The sequence below is a fragment of the Martes martes genome (assembly GCF_963455335.1).
Source record: "Martes martes genome assembly, chromosome: 14".
In the NCBI taxonomy this organism is placed as follows: domain Eukaryota; kingdom Metazoa; phylum Chordata; class Mammalia; order Carnivora; family Mustelidae; genus Martes; species Martes martes.
The window spans coordinates 74388886-74410560 of NC_137902.1; the positions used below are offsets into that span (position 1 = coordinate 74388886).

Here is a 21675-nt window from a genome sequence, read left to right on the forward strand (position 1 = left end):
TGGAGTTTCTTTGAGATTTAAATAACATGCCTGAGGCATTTAGAAACGTTCTCTGCACAAGCTTTAGCACTCAGTAGGTATTAGCTGTTGTTAGTTTTAACAATGTTTTAAATAATATAACATTTGGAGATATCAAATCGTCTTCAGCCAGACAGCAAATGCATGGAAAGCTATTTAAAATCTTCAGAAGTAAAGCTCTAAATTTCTAGAAGTCGGTCATTAATTTGTTATAGCTCTCTGATGTTACTTTCTGGCTCATTCTCAGATTAGGAAAAATAGTGAAAGGACTGACCTGTTTCTTGCTTTGTGGGTCATTTAATCCTTCCTGTAAACCCCATAGGGTAGGTTACATTATTATTCTAATTTCACCCACAAGGAAACCAAGAGACAAAGCTGCAAAATAACTTGCCCAAGGTCAGAAATCTTGTCCGTGGTGAGGCTGGACCTCAAAGTTAGGTCACAGTGGTGGTGGGGGTGGGTGGCACAGGACGGACAGTCTGGACCGCTGTGAGGTTGGTCTGCCTTGGAAGAGGTTAATTTTAAGCCATGCCAAGGAAGAGATTTAAATGTGCAACCTTCCCCTCTGGGTGTCCACAAGAGAAATAATCCCATCACTGGAAACCCACCCTCTACTTCTCTGCTCACTGTTCTTGTTTGTTTTGTGGGAAGCCGGTTAGAGTAGAGGATAACGCCCCCTTTCCCTTTGCTGTGGCTTGGACATCTGTCCTCTGAGTCTTCAGGTATCCTGGCAATTTGCAGGTGAGCAAAGACTTAACATAATCAAAAACCTTTGATTAAAGGACGACCAAAACAATAAGTCTCCATGCTAGATGAAATGTCTTGCAAGAAATGGATTGGGTCGAAGCAGTTTCTATGCAAAGAATGGATTCCCACACTCAGAATTAGCTCACTGTGTTTGTTTGCTCCCTTCCACAGTTTCTCAGTGTCCCTAGGATGTCCGTCCAGTTTGCAGTAGGGCACTGTTTTCATTTCTTAAGCAACGTTGATGTATAAAATTAATCTGTGATTATTAAATGTCTTATGTCAGGCATTCCCACGATGTGGCTGGTTTTAACAACAACCTGTTGTTTGATCTGTGGAACTTTAAATGCTGGTAGATTCTTTAATTTGGAAAATGAAGCGAATCCTGAAGTGTGGATGAATATTGTAAGTCATGCCAAGTCCCAAAGGACATCACATAAGGCAGATGCATGGTCTTGTGAGAGCAGAAAGTCTCAAATAAGGGAACAGATGAAATGTAGGTGATATTGAAGGTTTCTCTGAGAGTCAAGCTAGGGAGAACTTTCCTTTTGGCTCAGTAAATCACACTTTCCAGTAATGTAAAGCAAAAAAGAATTTATAGGCAACCTCCTTGTTTGAATTTATATTTTAAAAATATTAAATTTAAATAAATTAAAAATATTAAAAATTTCTATTCTAAGAATATATTGGATAAGAATATATTGGATATTATATATATCTAATATTGGATATTATATATGACCACCATATATTATATATATATTATATATGACCACCTTCTCCCCAACCAAAAGGGGTCTCGAGAATTAGCTGGTGAACATAGTTCTGTCAGAAAAATGGGTCAATACCTAATACCATCTCTACCCAACTACCCAACTACCCACCCCCAAATTTGCCAATAGCAGACATTTTTTAATATTCTGCTAATTTTTTTAAATCAAGACTTTACATAGTAAATCGATTTTGCAGTTACCTGGGGCTACAGATTTCAGATAATTCACCCCAATAAGCACACACAAGATGCTTTGTTCTAGTTCCTTCCAAAACCCTTTGGAGAAGATGTAGAGCTAATGTCTGTGTTTTCACGGGGCAGAGTGAGATCATCACCTATAATGGCTACCCCAGTGAAGAGTATGAGATCACCACTCAGGACGGGTACATCCTCAGTGTCAACAGAATTCCCCATGGACGAAGAGATGCCCGGAGCCCAGGTACGAGATGCGTCTATCCTGCGAAGGTGGACAGCGTATCACTACATTTTAGGACTGGCTTTCCACTGAGAGAATGACTGGTTTATCAAACTCGGTTCAATTCTTAGATTAGTCTTTAAACAGTTAAAGGGAGTCTCCTTCTTTTCCAATTTTCTGAAGTCAGCCAAGAACCTAAAAATATGACGGGCAAGACAGATCTTGTTGACAGCAAACAGGCTCACTTGCTGGGGGTGTAAATGCAAAGGCGGGACCGACATTTCTTTCATTCGTGACTCATTTCTCATGCAAAAAATTGCTGCATCCCAGGAAAGTGGATTTCCTCACTCGCAAAGAGGTTGACTGGGTTGCATGAAGTCTCTCCTGCCCCCTTTAGAACCAATAGGCCTCCTTCGGCAGGACTGAAAAATCAAATTAGATGACCCTGACGTTTCTGAAACTTTTTCCAGGAAGGAAAATTGGAACATTCTTCCTATATTTTGATCCGAGGGACACAAGTTTTGTGGGAGGAAGGAGCATGGTGTTGATATGGCCTAAATTCTAGCATGAAGAGCCAGCCACGCAAAAGCAGAGGAAATTACTCTTTAAGTAGGGACAAGTCACTGCGAAGCTCGGGATGAGTGAGCAACAAAGAAGGAGCAGAGTATCTGGGAAGACAGGAGGGCAGATCCTGCACCCCATCACTGCGCTGTCCGTCCTGCCGTTCGTATTCAGAGGTGGCTAAAATCGCCCTGTTTGACTTCTGTCCTCCAAGAAAGAAAGGCGTGATTCTAGAGATTCAGAATGAAAACTGAGAGTGGGACGAAGGTGAGGGTAAGAGACACATGGGAGAAGTTGAAGTTGAAGTTGACTCTGATCACTAACAAATCAGTTGCTCAGACAAGTTCCTCTTTAGAATGTACTTCACCAAAAATTGTTCATCCCGTATCTGAAATTCAGATCAACAGGCCGTCCTGAGTTTTCCTGTTAATTTTCGTTTTCTTTCTTTCTTTCTTTCTTTTTTTTTTTTTTTTTTTTTTTTTTGCTAAATCTGGCAAACCAGGCTTGGAGGAAGGGGGCCAGGAACCATAAAAGGAGGGCATTTTTCCGGGAAAATTTTACTTAAGGAGGAAGAATTTGGGGAAGGTTTGGAGTTAAGAACCATGGATTAAGTGTATTATTCTAAAAACTTTACATTAATTTATATCGAGAAACCTCTCGGCATCCCTAAGGGGTCAGTGCTATGAATAGTTATCATTTTACATGTGATGAACCTGAGCAGGCTGTGTAACAGGCTCAAAGTCACACACACAGAGCGAGGGATGCAATCAGGACTCAAGCCCAGCCAGCTCCAGAGCCTGTGCTCTTAATGTGCTAAATTATGGTGCCTTGTGGAACCTTCTGCGCTGGTTCGCCTCATCTCCCTGAATACCCTCTCCCTCAAGAATTTGACAGTCATCAGAGGGATGTTAAGCCAACTCTATTATATTTGGGGTTTTCAAATGCTCTCTGGTGGGCAGAGGCTGGGGATTTGGCTAGAAGCTTGGAGAGGAAATCAGTCACTGTCCATTTATGCTCCCATCCTCCTCCTCCCTGGAAGAGGCAAGGGATTCCATCAGACATGATCATTTTCTTGTCTTTGCCAATCAGACCCCAGAGATATGCAAATGTGAATTCCTAGAGCTGGGAGCACAGTTTACAAGCACCCACTGCGGTGTGAAACAGAACTGGGCTTGCGTCCTGGCTCTGCATCTTGTTAACCGGGTGGCCCCTTGGGAAAGGTACTTCACTACCTTAAAGCTCAGTTTCTGCAGCTGTAAAATGAGGATCCTTAAAGTAGTAGCTACTTGGTAGAGGTATCATGAGGCCGTAACAAGCTCGTGCATGTTCTTCCGCCAGCCCAGCACCAGGTGTAATAAACATGCTTGGGAAACTTGCACGTGATTCTCCCGCTCTACACAAATGACAAGGGGAAAGGTGAATGCTGGTTTTGGGTTTTGCTTCCTCTGGTGTGGGGTGTGTATGTGGGAGGGGTTTCTATCATGTTCCTGAGATGTTCTCTGTATCATAAGTTATTTTCTCTCCCCTCTCTCTTCCCCCTTCCTCCTTCCAGGACCCCGGCCAGTTGTGTATTTGCAACATGCCTTATTTGCAGACAATGCCTCTTGGTTGGAGAATTATGCCAATGGCAGCCTTGGGTTCCTTCTAGCAGATGCAGGTTATGATGTCTGGATGGGAAACAGTCGGGGGAACACTTGGTCAAGAAGACACAGAACACTGTCAGTCACTGAAGAAAAATTCTGGGCCTTTAGGTAAGCCTCATCTAAGAAAAATCATGTGGAAAGTTGGAGACAATTTCTTTGAATATAAGAGTGTGGGTGATATTAATAATAATCCATAACATTGGAAGGCACATAGTTCCTTGTAGTTTCTACTAATATCTCAAAGCAAAGAAACAGCAGGAAGTTAGATTTCCACTGATTGGCCCACAAGTCAGTTACATCATTTTAACAAGATGGTTTTTTAACATCCAATTCTATCCAATACTATACAATATAAATATGTCCCAAGGGACAGCTCAGGGAATTCCTGTGACCAGGGCACACACTCATTCAATCAATGTTTGCTGAGTGTCTCTTGTATGTACAGTTATAGGTTCTGAGCACTCAAGAGTGAGAAAAGTGCCTGTCTTCGCGAAACTTCTATTCATTCTAGTGCTGCTAATCCAGGTCTTTTCTCTTGGACAGAGATGGTGTGTGCCAGTACTATATTTTATTTTAGAGAAATTCTGGTTGTAACTGTAGTAGATACCATTTTCAAGAGAACCCCAATATGAGGTCTTTAAAACCTTGTTGATGGGCCATAGAGAACAATGTCCTTGTATGCTACCTCCTTTTACTGAAAGGATTTCTGCTGTCACCAGAGGACAGGCTGATTCTTGCAAGATATTTCCCTTTGCAAGGCTAAGCCCCCTGTTGGTTTGCAGGCCTGCTGCTAGAACAGAGTGTGCATTCCTACCACGCTAATGAAATATTCAGCACCCACTGACAGGTGGGGAATCAAGGAAGGGTAGAATAAATTGTTAGGGTCAGAGCCTTTGGGCAGGAACAAACATCAGGAAATATTTTGCGTCGCTGCCCCTTGGCAGGGAGCTTGGAACTTCTTTGCTGTAAGACATCACAAGAATTTTCTTATACTTGGGAGTGTCAGCCTACAGATTTCCTTACGTGTCCTTTTAATAAGCAACCCTCGAGCCCATAGGCTACCTGGAGCCACCGAGTATTTTGAAGGTCTTTTGGTCCTCCTGCGTTCATGCCAGCCGGACTGGTGCTGTGGCATTTTGGTAGATACGGAACGTATCTCTGATACGGGAAGAAACATCAACAGCAGGTGCACCTGAGTCATGCGTCACCTGTCATCCAATCCCTTGAGCAGGCCTGCTCCCGAATGGGCATGATGGTCATTTCACAGATGAGCAAACTGAAGCTCAGAGCGTTTAAGTAATGTATCAAGAGTTTCTCAGCTAGAGTCATGATCCACCTCCAGTTCTGCTTCCCAAGCTGAGTGTCCTATAGCCTGACGGTCTGGAAGGGCCCTGTGGCTGTTTGAAGAAGAGGCAGGCCGAGCAGGGGAAAGAGGAGGGGATGGGGGAGGAAGGGGAGGACTGGCCTTCAGACGGTACACACAAGCCTTGAAATCAGTCCTGCTATTAGACGGTAACACACAGACATGCAGCAAACAGAAGCCACACCAGCCCACGTGTAACTGGATAAAGAATGGAGTGCCCACCAGCATTCCGGGCATGAAAAACAGGTGAGCGGGTGCTCTGAGTGTTCAACTTGGTGGCAGGTATTTACAAGCCCCTGTTTCATTTTGCAGTTTTGATGAAATGGCCAAATACGATCTCCCAGCAATAGTAGACTTCATTGTAAATAGAACCGGTCAGGAGAAGCTGTATTTCATCGGGCACTCACTTGGCACTACAATAGGTATGTTTACAAACGTCAATGTGTTACAAGGGTCAGGGCCCCGCAGGTGTTCACCTTCCCTGAATTTCAGAAACTGTGTGTCAGGCAAATCTTTCCTCCATTTCTGGTTACAACAGCACTTTTGTAATGGTGATAGAATTTCCATGTGCCCCAAATCTAACATATTTCCAAAGAGTAAGTTTCTAGTTCCCCTCTGCAGAAAACTAGTAAAGCCTAATGACATGAAATATCCCTGAAGAATAAGTACGTGTCGATCATACCTTCCTCACAACCCATTTGGATTTTAAAAAATAGTAAAAGGGTGAGGTTATACTTACATTTAAATGAATTGAAAATACACTATCACTTTTTTTTTTTAAAGATTTTATTTACTTATTTGAGAGAGAGAGAGAACACATGAGAAGGGACAGGGCAGAAGGAGAGGGAGAAGCAGACTCCCCGCTGAGCAAGAAGCCCAATGCGGGGCTCGATCCCGGAACTCCGGGATCAGGACCTGAGCCAAAGCAGACACTTAACCAACTGAGGCACTCAGGCATCCCTATGGTCACTTTTTTTTTTTTTTTAGTTGATACACAAAAGCATACATCAACTGGGCTTATCTATTTAACGTGCAATTTGGTATTTATGGACTAGCAATTAAATGCAAGTACTATGTAGAAATGTTTAGAGTCCAAGATCCTTGGAAAATGTACTTCCTAATGATTTCCTAGATCTTTTCAAAAGAAATAAAAAATCCAGCTCCAAATAAAAATTTAGAGGAATCCATTCTATGAATATTGCGAATTTGTTAGAGATCTTCCACTAAAACTTCCAATTTTAAGGACACAAGATTCAAATTAGGTCCATCTGAACCCCCCGTCCCGCCCCCAGTGAGGGGGTTTGGGCATGTGGAGGAAACAGGTGGAGAAGGAATGGCTTGAGTGGGGTCTAGAAAAGTGGGCAGGACGTAGATGTGCTCTTACATCTGATCTGCAAAGAAAACAGAAAATATCTGATCAGCATTGCTCTGCCTTGCATGCAGGGCATGAATTTTTCAGTGGACATCCTCTGCATTTGGGGCAGAGCAATTTTTGTCACGTGGGAAGACATTTAGCAACCCAGGCTCCGACTCACACTGCTAGTCAGTATGAGCACAGAACAACTCACCTCCGCACACTTCCAGAGATCTTCTACAGGAAGTGTTAGACCAGTACACGAGTTTCAGTCTTTGTATCAATTGCTCAGCCAATTACAAAGTCAGTTCTTTTTCTGGCCAAGATGGTTTCAATGTTTCAACAAGAATTTCAGGGAGGGGAAAAAAAAAAAAAAAAAAGGCAAGTGTGTGCGTGCTTGCGCGCGCGCGCGCACACACACACACACACACACACACTTACACACAGTGGGGGGGCCCAGGAAGGCATCTCAGGGAACCAAAATACACAAATAAAACCACATACTTGCCCGTGCAGTGCTGCTCTCCACCCTTATCCTCATGGGGCTTGAAATGCTTGCTATGCTGTTGCTGAAAAGTCAGAGCGGATGGAGATGGCTGGTCCTTACCAGGACCACAGGGGACTGAGAGAAATCAGGGAACATTCTAGAGGTCGGTCAGCGTCCAGTAAAGCACTGGAAGGGATGACATCTCTTTGCACCGTGAGAAAAAAACAACTGCGGGATCATTGGGTAATACCCCATCAAGAACTGATGTGTTCCCCTCCCGTGAACCGACTGTTTACTTCTGGAAGCTCTGTGACTCACCCTGGCATCTCAGGGTTGGGGTAAAATGACAGCGTTGCCAGCGCTTAGCCCACACTGGGGGGTGAAGCTGTCCCTGGGACCCCTCGGCAGTGGGGGCTCGCGCAGCTTATCCCTCACTCTCCCCAAAGAAGTCAAATTGTCTAGAATACAAGAAAAATGGACATGAGAGCAGACAGGACTAAGGGCATATTATCTTTACAGAACGACTCAGAAGAGTTTCTCAGTTCACCCGTGGGATTACTGCAACAGAAGGAAAAAGTGTCAACGCAGAATCCCACTTTTGTTAGTAGAGACGTTGCCTCAATATTTTCTAATTTTTACAAGATTGTCTTGTCTCCTGTTCTCTTAGGGTTTGTAGCCTTTTCCACCATGCCCGAACTGGCACAAAGAATCAAAATGAATTTTGCCTTGGGTCCTGTGGTCTCATTCAAATATCCCACGGGCATTTTTACCAGTTTTTTTCTACTTCCAAATTCCATAATCAAGGTAGGCTCCTCATTTTTGCCAAAATGTCTCTGAGGATCCCATTTTGGATCGTAGCTCCTTACTATTTTAAAGTCTATTATGAAGCAATAGTGGGAAAGTAAGAAATTTACATGAAATATGTAGAAACCAGACTCTGTGACCATGTGCTCTCTGTGTGTGTATGTGTGTGTGTGTCTGTACCCACATACATGTCTACGATTCCCATATGTAACTTACTATACTCAGTCATTAACAGATCTGAGTATATGTCAGAATTTCTAGCTGAAGTGAGCGCAGTGTAGCTTAAAGTCGACTCAAGTTTTCTTGTTCCATTCTTATTCCACTGGGCAGGTCAATAAATTCACAATGCCCAAATGGAAGACATTTTTCAAGTTCCCTATAATCCCTGACAATTCTGACTTTAATATTAGATGAGCCTGAATACTACACCCCTTCCTGTAGGGGAGTTTGCTTTAATTTACCAAGGCTACGATTCCGAAATCTAAATGTCTTACAGCTCAATTATTTGTTCAGAATTTATTGGTTATTTTCCAAGGTTGAAGATGTAGTTTGGTTGCCAATTGTGAATTTGGGACTTTATCCATCAAAAGTCTTTTTTTTTTTCTGTTTGCTTTTTCTTTCTCTAAAAAGGTCATTGCCGTGATAAACATAGTGTTTTGGCAAAATTGCCCCTTCGATTTGGGGTGTCAGCTAAAATGGATTTGGGCCAAAATGAAATCAAGTAGACCCATAAGGGTTTCGCAGTAATTCACACGTAAAATGAGGCCCTGGCTTAAGGTGAAGGGGTGAGAATGGAAAAAAAAAATTATTTGTGGACGAAAACAAGGATGAATTTCCATAGAACCTAATGATTGGTTGCACAGTTTATTGTGTTGTTTACTATAAGCTCAGGTGATGCAAGTTCCCTTTTGTGGGGTTGATGGTTCTGTTGCCAAAATGTGACTAACATCAGTTAGTGTGGGATGTTTTCTACATTTGGGCAGAGTTGAGCAGACAAAATAGTTACATTACATTGGGAGGCAGATACGTCAGTCTCTACATCATTTTTATAATATATGGCTTTGTGGGCACAGGTAGGGTCTGAGGCTTATCTCAGTTTCCTATTACTGACTGTCAGATTTCTTGCCCCTTTCAGTGCCATTCCCTGATCCCTCCCACCACTTCATGTCCGTGGCCAGAAACTCCAGTCCTTCCAACTGGGCACCCCGCGCCCAAGCTTACTCTCTCAAACCCTGCGCGTTTTAACCGTGCTGTATCCCGTGATTTTCTGTCCAGTGGTCCCCTTCCCTCCGTACGAACGCCATGGTCTACCTTCCAGTCCAAGAGCTCGCTCCGCTGGGACACTGCTAAAAAGACAGTGTGCCCATGGGGAGTGGGGGAAACCCTGCCTTTCCCTCCTGGTCGAGACAATGTCTGGCCTTAAGGAGGAAATGTTCCGCCTCTCTTGCCAGTTAATGAGAAATGAGACAGGCAGGCAGTTACCGATTGGATGGGATAGGGGAGCTCCACCATGGAGAAGTGAATTTGGAGTTGAAGAGCCTGACTGCAATCTCTTTTTTTTTTTTTTTTAAGATTTTATTTATTTGACAGACAAAGATCACAAGTAGGCAGAGAAGCAGTCAGAGAGAGGGGGAAGCAGGTTCCCTGTCGAGCAGAGAGCCCGATGCGGGGCTTGATCCCAGGACTGTGAGATCATGACCTGAGCCGAAGGCAGAGGCTTAACCCACTGAGCCACCCAGGCGCCCCTGCAATCTCTTTTTAAACGATATTTGTTGACCTTCCCTGGATAGAGATGGATTCATAAGTAGTTCCTTTTCCCAAGTGACTTAGTCTCCTTAGCAGAAATACCAAATACAAATGGAAATGGATCTCTAAGAATCCTTATTCCTGGGATGAAGGGAATGTCAAGAAGCCTGAAATCAGTTCTTGAAAGGATAATTAATGTTTATTTTTACAGGGTATTTTTGGTACCAAAGGTGTATTTCTAAAGACAGGAAAGGAACCCGCCCTCAAAATCTGCAACAATAAAATATTATGGGTGATATGTAGTGAACTTATGTCCTTATGGGCTGGATATGACAAGAAAAATATGAATATGGTATGTACAACAATTATGGGGCCATTTGATGCTTTAAGAGATTCCAGCTTTTTTTAGACTCACTTTGATGGATCTATCACGCTGCGTAAACTAATGTGGTTTTCTAAACTGTAAAGGCAGAGATTTGCTAAGCCTAGATTGAGTATTCAATGGTGCATGAATATGAAAACTGTGGGGAAGAGTAGGTAGGTTCATCCTTCCAACCATGGTCATATTAGGAAAACAGATGTCCATCATGAGTAGGAGTTTTGCACGTTCCCTATCAGCCACCATTACTATAGTCAATGTGATTTTAGAAATGATACCCTGCATTTAAAAAAAAAAAAATCCCAGAAAAGAAGAGAAGTCCAGAAAAGCATTGAACTTATTTTCTCTGTGCTTTCCTTTGTTGGGTGGCTTTGGCCTCAGTTAAAACTCCCCGCTTAACTTGGAAAGCACAAGACAGAATGGAACAGAGATAGAACTCTTCTCCCTCAAAAGATGAGCAAGCCTGTTTCATCAGCTCTTTGTTTCCTGTTATGGAGAATTCAAGGAGGAGGAGTGTACATCTGCAGGCTACTGTGGTTGGATGGCTAGTTCTGTCACATTGCATATGACGGCCAGCGAGGCAGATACAATGAAGCCAGTCCCCAAATGACCCTTCTTGGCCAGCCCACCCTACTCCTATTCAAGAGGCAAACTTGAGCCAAACCGAAATAGGAGAGGGACCATTGTTCAAAGTCTGCTTATTCAACAGTAAATATTTTCAATAGATTACTTTCCTTCTGCAGAGTTCTAAGACATAGGATTCCCATTATTAGCATATCTCTATAATTTTCATCCCTATAATGTTTACAAAGACCAAAGCACAGTGCATCTGAAGTGATTATATTTAGCTTTTCTTCTGCAATATTTTATTTTCGCCTCACAAGCCTGGCACAGTATGATTTTTAGTATGTTCATTTAATAGGTGAAAATACAGAAACTCACAAGTTGCCCAAAGTCACAAAGCTTATAATTAACAGAGTTAACTTCCGATGCCCAGGTGTTGGGACGCACCGAGCTGGGACGTGCACACCCTCGCGCATGCGCCCAACACCCTTCCACACCCCCAACCCCCCGCTCGAAAATTACCCTGGAGCTTGTGCAGGTTTGCGCTGAAGCAACCCATGCTTTTACTCACAGTCAGGTGCCTGACCTGGGCTCTTCTTTGCCTAGATGATTCAGCCTCGTCATTTCCCAAACCCCAGCTTGGTCTGCTACTCTTAGAACACTCGTTCTCTGCTTCTGGGAGGTATTGTTCCTTTCCCTGGGTGATTTTTGCTATAATATGTTTTCTTTCCCTCCAGAGTCGAATGGACGTGTATATGTCACATGCTCCCACCGGATCATCAATGCAGAACATCCTGCATATAAAACAGGTAGTGTCTGTGCCGTGGAAGGACTCCTCGATCTTATTTCAGCACATCTGAAAGGAGAGAGTTAGCAGGTCTACCCCCAGAAGCTTTGAAACTGGCTTCTACTTGGTCTCGATCACCATCTCTGGTTTGATTTCCCCAGATTGTAAGGAAAAGCACAAGGTAAGGTACAGACCAAGTAGGTGACGAAAAGGAACCCAGTCTTAGATGGGAGCTTGGAAAACAGACCCTGAGCTGAAGCAGGAGGTAACCGGGGAAAGCCTCATGGGATCCAACCTTCCTGGACAGAAAACTACCGGAGCTTTGACTTCCCCCTGAGGAGGCCTGATTTCCCCTTAGCTGTCGGTTCCAACCGAGGGCAGTCATTGCTTCCCTTTCTGCTGGCCTTGTGCTTCTAGTGATACAAATGTATTTATATCCTTCTAAGGACCCAGGAGTCTTATTTTCTTCCCAGAGCACAGTGGTTTTCTAAGATTTACTGTTAACAATTGTGATTCTTACGCTGACGATTTTTTCCAAAAAACATGTATTTCAGCTTTACGGATCTGATGAATTCAGAGCTTATGACTGGGGAAGCGAAGCAGAGAACATGCATCACTACAATCAGGTGAGCTGTGTGGAACGGCCCCAGAAGGGTGGCTTTGAGACATTATAATAAGAAATTATTGGAGAGTGAAAAGAATGCAACCTGACGATTGGTGGCATTCCCATTGACAGAGCTTTTTAAAAGTGACTAATTTAAATATGCGTTCATTGAAGAACATCTAAAAATAAATAGGATAGAAATAAAAGAAGCATGTCTGAAGGAATTAAAATAATGTATAATCCCCCCACCCACAGAATACAAGATGTATCAATATTTGACTGCATTTATCCCAATCTTCTCAGTGTCACTGCTTTCACACAATTTTTAATCTTGCTTTTTCATGTACAGTTACACAAGACCTAGCCAATGCCACGGAGGTGGTTTTTAACATATTTTTTGTTGACTGTATAATAATGAAAATTCTTTTTTTTTAAATCTATAAAAGTGTACGGGGAAAATGAATACCCAGTTCTTGATAGCAACAGAAAAAAGTATAGGATCCCACATGAAAATTAAAAGAATATCATCCACCCATGATGAGTTGAGCCATTAGCCTCTTTTTGTTGTTGTTGTTTATTAAAAGATTTCATTTATTCCTTTGACGGAGAGAGAGAGAGCACAAACAGGGGAGGCAGCAGGCGGAGGGAGAGGAAGGAGGAGGGTCTCTGCAGAGCAGGGGGACCCCAATGTGGGACTCGATCTCACGACCCTGGGATTGTGACCTGATCCGAAGGCAGTTGCTTAACCAACCGAGCCACTCAGACACCCTTTAGCCTCTTTTTTCCATCTGGTGTTTCACGCTAAAATTTGTAGTCTCATTTAGCCCTTCTGTACCTGTGATAAATCCAGTTGCCACCATTTCTTGTCTCAAATTCAGGAGCTGGGCCTCTCCATATGAACGAAACACATTAAATTAAATTTTCCCAATGTTTTCCCAGACTGCTGTATTGAAGGCAATTTATTAGTGCAAATATCAACCAATTAAGTTGTTTCTGAGCATCAAAACAGTCAATCAGACCAGTCAATTTCTCACTAACGGATTGAATTGTTAGACAAATGATTCTACTAGCCCTGAGGACAACTAAGAGAGCTATGTATATTTTTATTATTTTTTAAGCTTGATTAAGGTGTAATTTACATATAATGAAATTCACAAATTTTCCAATTCAATGAGTTTTGGCAAACACACTCATTTGTGTAACCATGCCACAATCAAGATATAGAAGTTACCACTACTCCCAGACGTTTTCCCCTGCCCCTCAGACTGTATATATTCACAGATGCATATATTTGCAAATGCTTAGAATAAGGCTGGGGTTGGGGGGGGACCAGAAAAACAAAAAGAAAACAAAATTTAAAAAAAAAAAACCAGCAACAAATGTGAAAAGAATTACCTTCAGAGAGGGGGAGAAAGGCAGACTGAACTGGGAGAAGGTGAAGGAATGAAGGAGACTCTCAATTTGGATTTGACATAATTCTTCTTTCTCCATTATTTTTAATGAGCATATTATATTTATAAATTGTTTCCACTTACAAGAAAATGAAATAAAAATGTCACCCATACACTTAAGACCATTGTTAGTCAAGCTCTTTCTTTTTCAGCTTTATTGAGGCAAAACTGACAAATAAAATTGTAAGACTGAAGGATACAACGTACTGACACAAGTATGTGGGAGGGTCAGCGTCCTTAGAATTTCTCCATGGTTCGCTGGTTCCATCTGAGTCCAGGCTGATCCTGTTTGCTTTGAGTATGATTTTAGGTCCCTTGAAGTCAATTTTTATTAAATTCTAGCCTCATTACTTTGTCATCTCCTTAAGTTCCCAGCCCAATCTTTGAGCCCGTCTCATTTTATCGAGAATAAGGAGACTCACCCATGTAAGCTCCATTAGGGTAGAGATTTCCTTCTGTTTTGTTCACCAGGTGTTTTCTCACCTGGGAGAGGGGACCTGGCACTTCCTGGGCCCTTAACACCTACTTGTTGCATGAATGAAGTTTCTTTAAGTCCCTCTTATGCATCTTAAAATGTCGCTGTCCCCTTCTCTTCTTCCTTCCTCTTTCAGAAAATGAAGACCCACTTATTTCCCAAGTTTGTGGGCCTGTGCCCTCGGCCCCATCTCTTCTTATCTCCTCTTCCTCCTGGCTCTCATTACCCTCTTTTTTTTAAAAAAAAAAGACTTCATTTATTTATTTATTTGACAGGGATCACAAGTAGGCAGAGAGGCAGGCACACAGAGAGAGGAAGGGAAGCAGGCTCCCTGCCAAGCAGAGACCCCGATGCGGGGCTCGATCCCAGGACTCTGGGCTCGATCCCAGGACCCTGGGATCATGACCTGAGCCGAAGGCAGAGGCTTTAACCCACTGAGCCACTCAGGCGCCCCTCCCATTACCCTCTTAAATGGTTTGCTGTTCCTTATGAAAAACAAACAAAAAAGCCTTCCATCAACCTACGGATTCTGGATTGCTGTTCCTTATGAAAAACAAACAAAAAAGCCTTCCATCAACCTACGGATTCTATCACTCAGCATTCCAACCCTCTCATTTTAATTAATATTTTTTAATATTTGAAAGGGCTGAGTTTTTCCGTTTCTTCCCCTCTTCCACTCACTCCTGAACCCCAGAGCTGGAGTTTGGGTCTTCATCTTTCTACTACAGCTACTTTATTTAAAGTCACTTGTGCCTTTTGACTGCCAAATCCAGGGGCCGGCTCCAATGCATGTTCTGTGAGCTCCCACGGCCACTTTGCCATTCACTCCCCCAACCCGGACTTCCATAATGCGGTGATCTTGAGTTTTCCCTTCTTTTTCTGCTTGTTTCCTTCATCCTCCATCACCGCTGGCTGCTTTCTGTCACCCCCATTCACAAATGATCAGCCTTCCTCCTCTCTCCCTTTCTCCTTTGGAGAATGTCGTCCTCCCTATAGCTTCAATTATCCCTTCTCTGGACCATCCCTGCCGCAGGTCTAGATTGTTCCAGAATCTACCTCCAGCCTGTTCCTTCCTCAAGGCATCTCAGACGGATGGCCCTTACAGTTACCCCCAGACAGAGCTCTGAGAAATGACCCTGCCTCATCCTCCCAAACTTCTAAAAGATGTCAAAATACCTTAGCCTGGCCCTTGACTATCTGTCTCCAACTTCTATCCTGCGGCATTCTCTCACACAGTCTTGTCCCGGGGTTCTCTGGACAGCTTGCCATCCTGACCGTGGCGTGCGTGTTCTTGCTCCCTCTCACCCTCATTCCTGTGTGACAGAATCCAACTGTCCCTCCAGAGTCATTTCCAATGATTCCTCTTCCTCAGAAGCCCCCAGGCAGAGGTTGTGTCGTCTTCACCTTCACTGCCGTTGTATTTGGGGAGCGTTGAGTGGCATCTGACATACCCTACTCTGTAGGCAAATGTCCGTTGACCTATCTTGCGTCCTTCCTTCACACCCCTTGAAGGTACGGACCGTCGCAGGCATTATTTCTACTTCCCTCGGTGCCCGACAGAGCTGCGTTTGTAGTCAACGCTGAACCCAGGAGCTGAACCCAGCTGTTGCCGTGAGATTCCTCTCACAAACGCTCTTTCTCTCTCTCCCGTAGAGCCGTCCCCCGCTCTATGACTTGACCGCCATGAAGGTGCCTACTGCTGTGTGGGCTGGTGGCCATGACGTCCTTGTGACGCTCCGGGATGTGGCCAGGGTAATCCCCCAAATCAGGAATCTCCGGTACTTCGACCTCTTGCCTGACTGGAACCACTTCGATTTCATCTGGGGCCTGGACGCTCCCCAGCGAGTGTATAGTAAAATCATAGCCTTGATGAAGTCATACTCCTGACGGCAAGGAATTCCTTCTGGGTTAAACGTTGCGTGCCAGCCCAGGGGAGGCTTTGGGAAAGAGACTGGTCAGCAGGGAGGCCTTCTCTGGTGTCCTTCAACTCATTTGCTCTTGCTAAGGGTTTCCCTTACCCGACATCCCCGCTAGGAGTTATTTCAACGGTGCTGCTCGTCAGCCGAGAAATCTCCACCCTTCCCCGCTCAGTCAGGGGAGGCCCCATTTTTCACCTCTGCGAAATATGCACTTGGGAGATAGTTCAAAGAGGCCTTTTTCTTTCCTCATTAAAGTCAATTTCTTAGAAGGAGAGACTTTGTAAAGGCAGCCATTTGGGAATATATTTTGGGAGGCGGTGATCTTATGACCTACTTGAAATCACCCTCAGGGCCAGAGAAATGAGGGTCATCCGTAAACAGGCCGTGAAAATAACCTGCGGCCCGCATCCAGCAGGAAAGAGAACATCACACTGGAAAAGACTAACAAAATGGAAATATTCCCGCGAAGGACTAGGTAGGATATGCTGAATTACTGATTATTCTGAACTTACAACACATGAGAAATACATCTCTCGCGTCTTGCCCTAAAGATAAGTTAAACGGATCACCAGCAGTGTCTTCGTGGTCAAAGTGGGATTTATACTATTGCTTATACCCAAATGACATTTAAAGCAGCTTCCAGAAAGCCTATGAGGGGCCCTAGGAATACTCCAAGTCTTGCTCTATTTCATTCTCTGAATGATGCCAGACGTTGATTCTAGGATTTAGTACGGAGTTCCAAGAGCAGCTTGAAGTTTTGTGTCCGTTTCTGGATTCCTGAGCGGTGGAAACTTGGAAAAGTTCTTTACCTTCTGTGAAGACGTCATTAACGGAAAACTGTTTACATCCCTCAAGGAATCATAAATAGACAATACACGTACATATCTCCCACAGTTCATTTTTTAAAAGTAATGTATGTTAGCCCCCCACTTTCTACCAATATCACTACTTTTTTTTAGTTTTTTGCTCTGCATATGGTAGCAAATACATTGACTATGATAGGTCTGAGTAATAGTTTATTTTTTTGCTAGGAGTGTTATAGGAAATCCCTATTTAAAACTTACAAGCCTATGGGATAGAACTATGGACACATGAGACACAGAGAATAATGAGATATAAAAGCCAACTTTTCCTAAGATTGTACAAGTGAAGGAGTCATGATTTTAATCCAGGATGTCTAATAGTATGTATCTGTATAAATGTGTTCAAATGGTATATAAATATCAGTGTGACACCATGGAGAAAGTCATGTTTGTACTACCCTAGACCACAATTACTTGGAAAATTAAGGCAAGAGATGAGAAAATGCCTTGGGGTTTTTGGGGGGAGGGAGGTTGTTGTATTTTTTATAAACGCTAACCATCAAATTGAGATGAGAAAACAGAGCTGCCCTATGACCCAGCAATCCCACTTTTGGGTATATATCCAAAGGAATGGAAATCACTAGCTCAAGAAGATATATGTACTTCCATGTTCATTGTCAAATTATTCACAACAGGGATGCCTGGGTGGCTCAGTGGGTTAAGCCTCTGCCTTCAGCTCTGGTCATGATCTCAGGGTCCTGGGATTGAGTCCCGCATGGGGCTCTCTGCTCAGCAAGGAGCCTGCTTCCCCCTCTCTCTCTGCCTGCCTCTCTGCCTACTTGTGATCTCTCTGTCAAGTAAATAAATAAAATCTTTTAAAAAAATTCATTCACAACAGCCAAAATATAGAAACAAACTAAGGGTCCGTTGACAGATGAATGGATGAACAAAATGTGGTACACACATGCACATACACACACATACACATACACAGAGTAAAATAATACTCAGCCATAAAGAAGGAAATCCTGCCATTTACGACAACACAGATGGACCTTGAGGGCATTATGTTAAGTGAGAGAAGTCAGAGAAAGACAAGCATTGCATGATCTCAATTATTTTCATAAGAAACAGAGTAGAACGGTGGTTGTGGGGTGGGGGGTTGGTGAGGGGGAATCGAGAGATGTGGCAAAGGGCACAAACTTTTAGCTCAGATGGCAAGTTCTACGGCTCTATTCCAGCATGGCGCCTATAGTTAACAATCTTGTATTGTGTGTTTAAATGTTGCTGTGAGAGCTTAGTGTTCTCACCATAACAACAAGAGAGTAATTGTGTGAGATGAAGGATGTGCTAATCTTATTTGTGGTAAACATTTCACAATACATAAGTGTATCAAATCATCACATTGTGTATCTTAAACTTACACAATGTTTTATGTCAGTTAGATCTCAATAGGCTGGATAAAAAATTTAGATGAGTAGAAGATAGCTAGTCGGGTCAATTATAACACATTTTTCATCACTTTGTCTGAAATACCAGGATCGCTTCCAAGGAAGCATAGAATCTAACAATCCACTGACGCTGAACTTGGTTATAGACTTTGTAATATAAAGTTATCGAAAATTTGACAGTGTTTCTCCTTTTTCTTACCCTGACATTTACCCAAAGCAGGAAACTCACAACCCCATAACAGACTCACTGGGGAACTCTACTTTTTCAAGCCTGAATATCCCATTAATATTTTGTATAGAACAAGGTAAATAATAACATTCATTTCTAGTACAACTCCATGTCACATGTAAAGTCTTTGGTGAATTTCTTTGAGGAGGTATAATTAGTTTCAGAGAGGCGAGACTGGACTGAAATAATGGCTTCTCAAGACTCACTAATCCGAGAGCAAGAAAGTTATCTGACCACCCAGGGCCTTGGTCAGATCTGACCACTTCCCCGTAGTCCTTCTATGCAAAGCTCATCCACACCTTCCAAATCTGGGTCAAACACAACCATTTCTGTAAAGATTTCCTTGAACTTCATGCCCCCAAATGAATACTTCTTCTAAATCACTTTTTATCTCCTGAATTATCTCTTTAGTCTATCTCCCTAATCAACGTAGCTTGAGAAAAGGAGCTAGGTGTTTCTTAAAATCTTAAAAATATTTTAACTTTTTAAAATCTTTATTTTGAAATAATATAGATGGCTGCGAAATTGCAAAAACAGTACAGAAAGGTCCCACATACGTTTCATTGTTTCCCCCAAAGGTAATATCTTACATGACTATAGCGTGCTCTCAAAACCATGAAGTTGACCTTGGTATAATCCACAGACCTTATTCAGACCTTGCTATGCCCTCCCGTGTGTGTGTGTGTGTGTGTGTGTGTGTGTGTGTGTGTGTGTGTGTGTGAGATCAGTGTTATCACGGGTGTAGATTGTGTAAGACAACCACAATTAAGATACAGAATGGCCCATCACCACAAAAATTTCCCTCGAGCTTTCCCAGCATTGTTAACAACCACGCCCATCACTCCCCAGCCCTCCTTGAACTTAACCTGCACAAGCTCTAATCTGTTCTACATCTCCGTAACTTTGTGTAAATGGAATCTTGCGGTATGTGACCTTTTGATAGTGGCTTGTTTCACTCGCTTGAGAGCCATCCAAACTGTTAACTGTTAAAGTGTATCACATTTGCTCCTTTTTAGTGCTGAGAAATATCCAGGGAGTGGCCCCACTGTAGTTTAACTATTTACCCACTGAGTGGGTACTTCTCACTCTGAGGAACTTCTGGGTTGTTTCCAAGTTTGGGGCTTTACGGTTTAACTTTCCAGTGCTTAGCAAGGTGACTTGATCGCAGAAAACACTCAACCCGGGTTCGTCAGTTTGAATTAATTGCTAGTCCCACCCGACGCTGAATTCTGTGCAGACACTTTGTGCAGACACTCGCAGTACATATGGCCCTGAGGGGAAATGTCAGTTTCTCCGCGTTTCCACTGACTTCACTCTTATCTTCATCTGATACTGAGAGATTGCAAAATCTCCGTGTGGTTCTCATTCCATTTTAGAAGTTAAGAAGTGCTTTGGGGTCCGGTGAAAACAGATTCCTGGTACTCACACCTTGGCGGTTATGAAACGCACCCCCCCCCCCCAGCCAGTACCACAGAGTGACAGGGGCTCTGATCTCATCAAAATCTCCATCAGCATCATCGCAGCCCCTACAGAGCCAGTCCAAATGAAAAGAAGCATGACAATAATACTGTGCCATCATTAAAAATTTCGGTGAAGCATAAAGGCACCAATACTTTTTTTTCAGTAACTCCTACCTTTGTTTGCCATTGAAAAATTTTCTTGATTGAAACGTAGTTGACACATAATTCTACATCAGTGTCAGGTATCAACATAGTAACTCGACAGCCTAGCCTTATGCTTGTGCCTTATGCTATGCTCACCAGCGTAGCTCCCATCTGTTACCGTCCAGGGGTATTGTAGGCACCCTGTTCCCCGCGCTGTGTCTCTTATTCCCAGGACCTGTTCGTTCCGTCTCTGGAAGCCTGTGTCTCCCACTCTGCTTCATGCCCCTTGCCTATCTTCTCACCCCTCCCCGCTGACAACCTCTTGGCTTGTTCTCTGTATTTATAGGTCTGTTTCTGTTTCTGTTTATTTGTTAGTTTTGTTGTTTTGTTTTGTTTTTGTCATTTTTAATCTGTGTGCAAATTGCTTCCTTCACTAAACCCATCAACTGAGTGGGGACAAAAGTTAACTTTTTTGGAATACTATTTGCCCTTCAGTTTCATCAAAATAAGCATTTTAAGTGCTTACTTGGGCACCACATACACTAGAGTTGGAACAATAGAAGATTAGCATGACCCCTTGTGGGGAGAACACCTTGCAAATTCATGAAGCGTTCCATATCTTTTAAAAAATGATAAACACTTGCAAACGACCTCCATGCCCTGCCACCATCACCCCTCCCCAAAGAAAGATCTCTGGAAACTCTGCTATAGGTAAAAACACCTGGTCCTGGACTCTATCAAAACATCTCATTAGCCATGTAGGGCAACGAAGCTCCAAACACAGAAGACAGAGGCCAACAAATCAGGACTGGGATGGAAGAAAGGAAAAACTGCTAACTACCTACGCAACGAGATTTGCCACAGGGATATAAGGAAACTACATAGGTTTCAATATTCTAGTAAGATAATATGGTTTATATTACTACAAAGTACATGAGTATGATAGAAAATTAGAAAAATGCAAATATTATAAACATTGTTTAATATTGTGGGTCCTTTAAATGGAATTTTAGGCATTGGTGTACTACATATCCTTATTTCCAACAGTTAAAGGTTTCAAAAGGCAAATATAGGAAGAAATTCTAGTTGCAAAAAACAAACAAACAAACAAACAAACAAGCAAAACACTTAGCTCTTTTCATATTGAAAAAACTCAGTCTAAGTAATCAAAGATCTGATAAAGACAACGTGAAGTATAGGAAGTATTTAAAAAGACGCAGAATATTTGCTTCTGAGGCAGATTACGTAAAAGGTAAACAAAAACCATTTTATCATCTTTTATTAAGAGAAGACCAATAATCTAAGACATGTGATTTTAACAGAGAGAAAGTTAAAGCCTAGCTTTGTATCGCCCATCACTGAGACAATCTGGCAAGTGGTTGGAGACGCTCGTGGTACTGGGGTTGCCAGCAGGGAAAAAATGATGAAGTTCCCACCCCGAAAGCTTCTTGGAAAAATCCCTGGTAAAGTCTCTGAGGGAAAACTGTCTTCACCATAAAAAG

At 42.8% G+C, this 21675-nt stretch overlaps 1 protein-coding gene across 1 annotated transcript in view; it reads left to right on the top strand.

Moving 5' to 3' along the window:
- Positions 1-1059: 1059 nt before the first annotated feature.
- LOC308355036 (uncharacterized protein) overlaps positions 1060-21675 on the top strand; it is a gene marked incomplete at its 5' end in the record, with an annotated part of 56030 nt that continues 35414 nt past the window's right edge. The window contains 9 exons of the mRNA XM_080822943.1: positions 1060-1167; positions 1856-1973; positions 4063-4261; positions 5829-5938; positions 8025-8161; positions 10119-10259; positions 11588-11659; positions 12192-12263; positions 15821-16045. Of these exons, the coding sequence (XP_080679069.1) occupies positions 1060-1167; positions 1856-1973; positions 4063-4261; positions 5829-5938; positions 8025-8161; positions 10119-10259; positions 11588-11659; positions 12192-12263; positions 15821-16045 (1182 nt within the window). The remainder of the gene's footprint in view (positions 1168-1855; positions 1974-4062; positions 4262-5828; positions 5939-8024; positions 8162-10118; positions 10260-11587; positions 11660-12191; positions 12264-15820; positions 16046-21675) is intronic.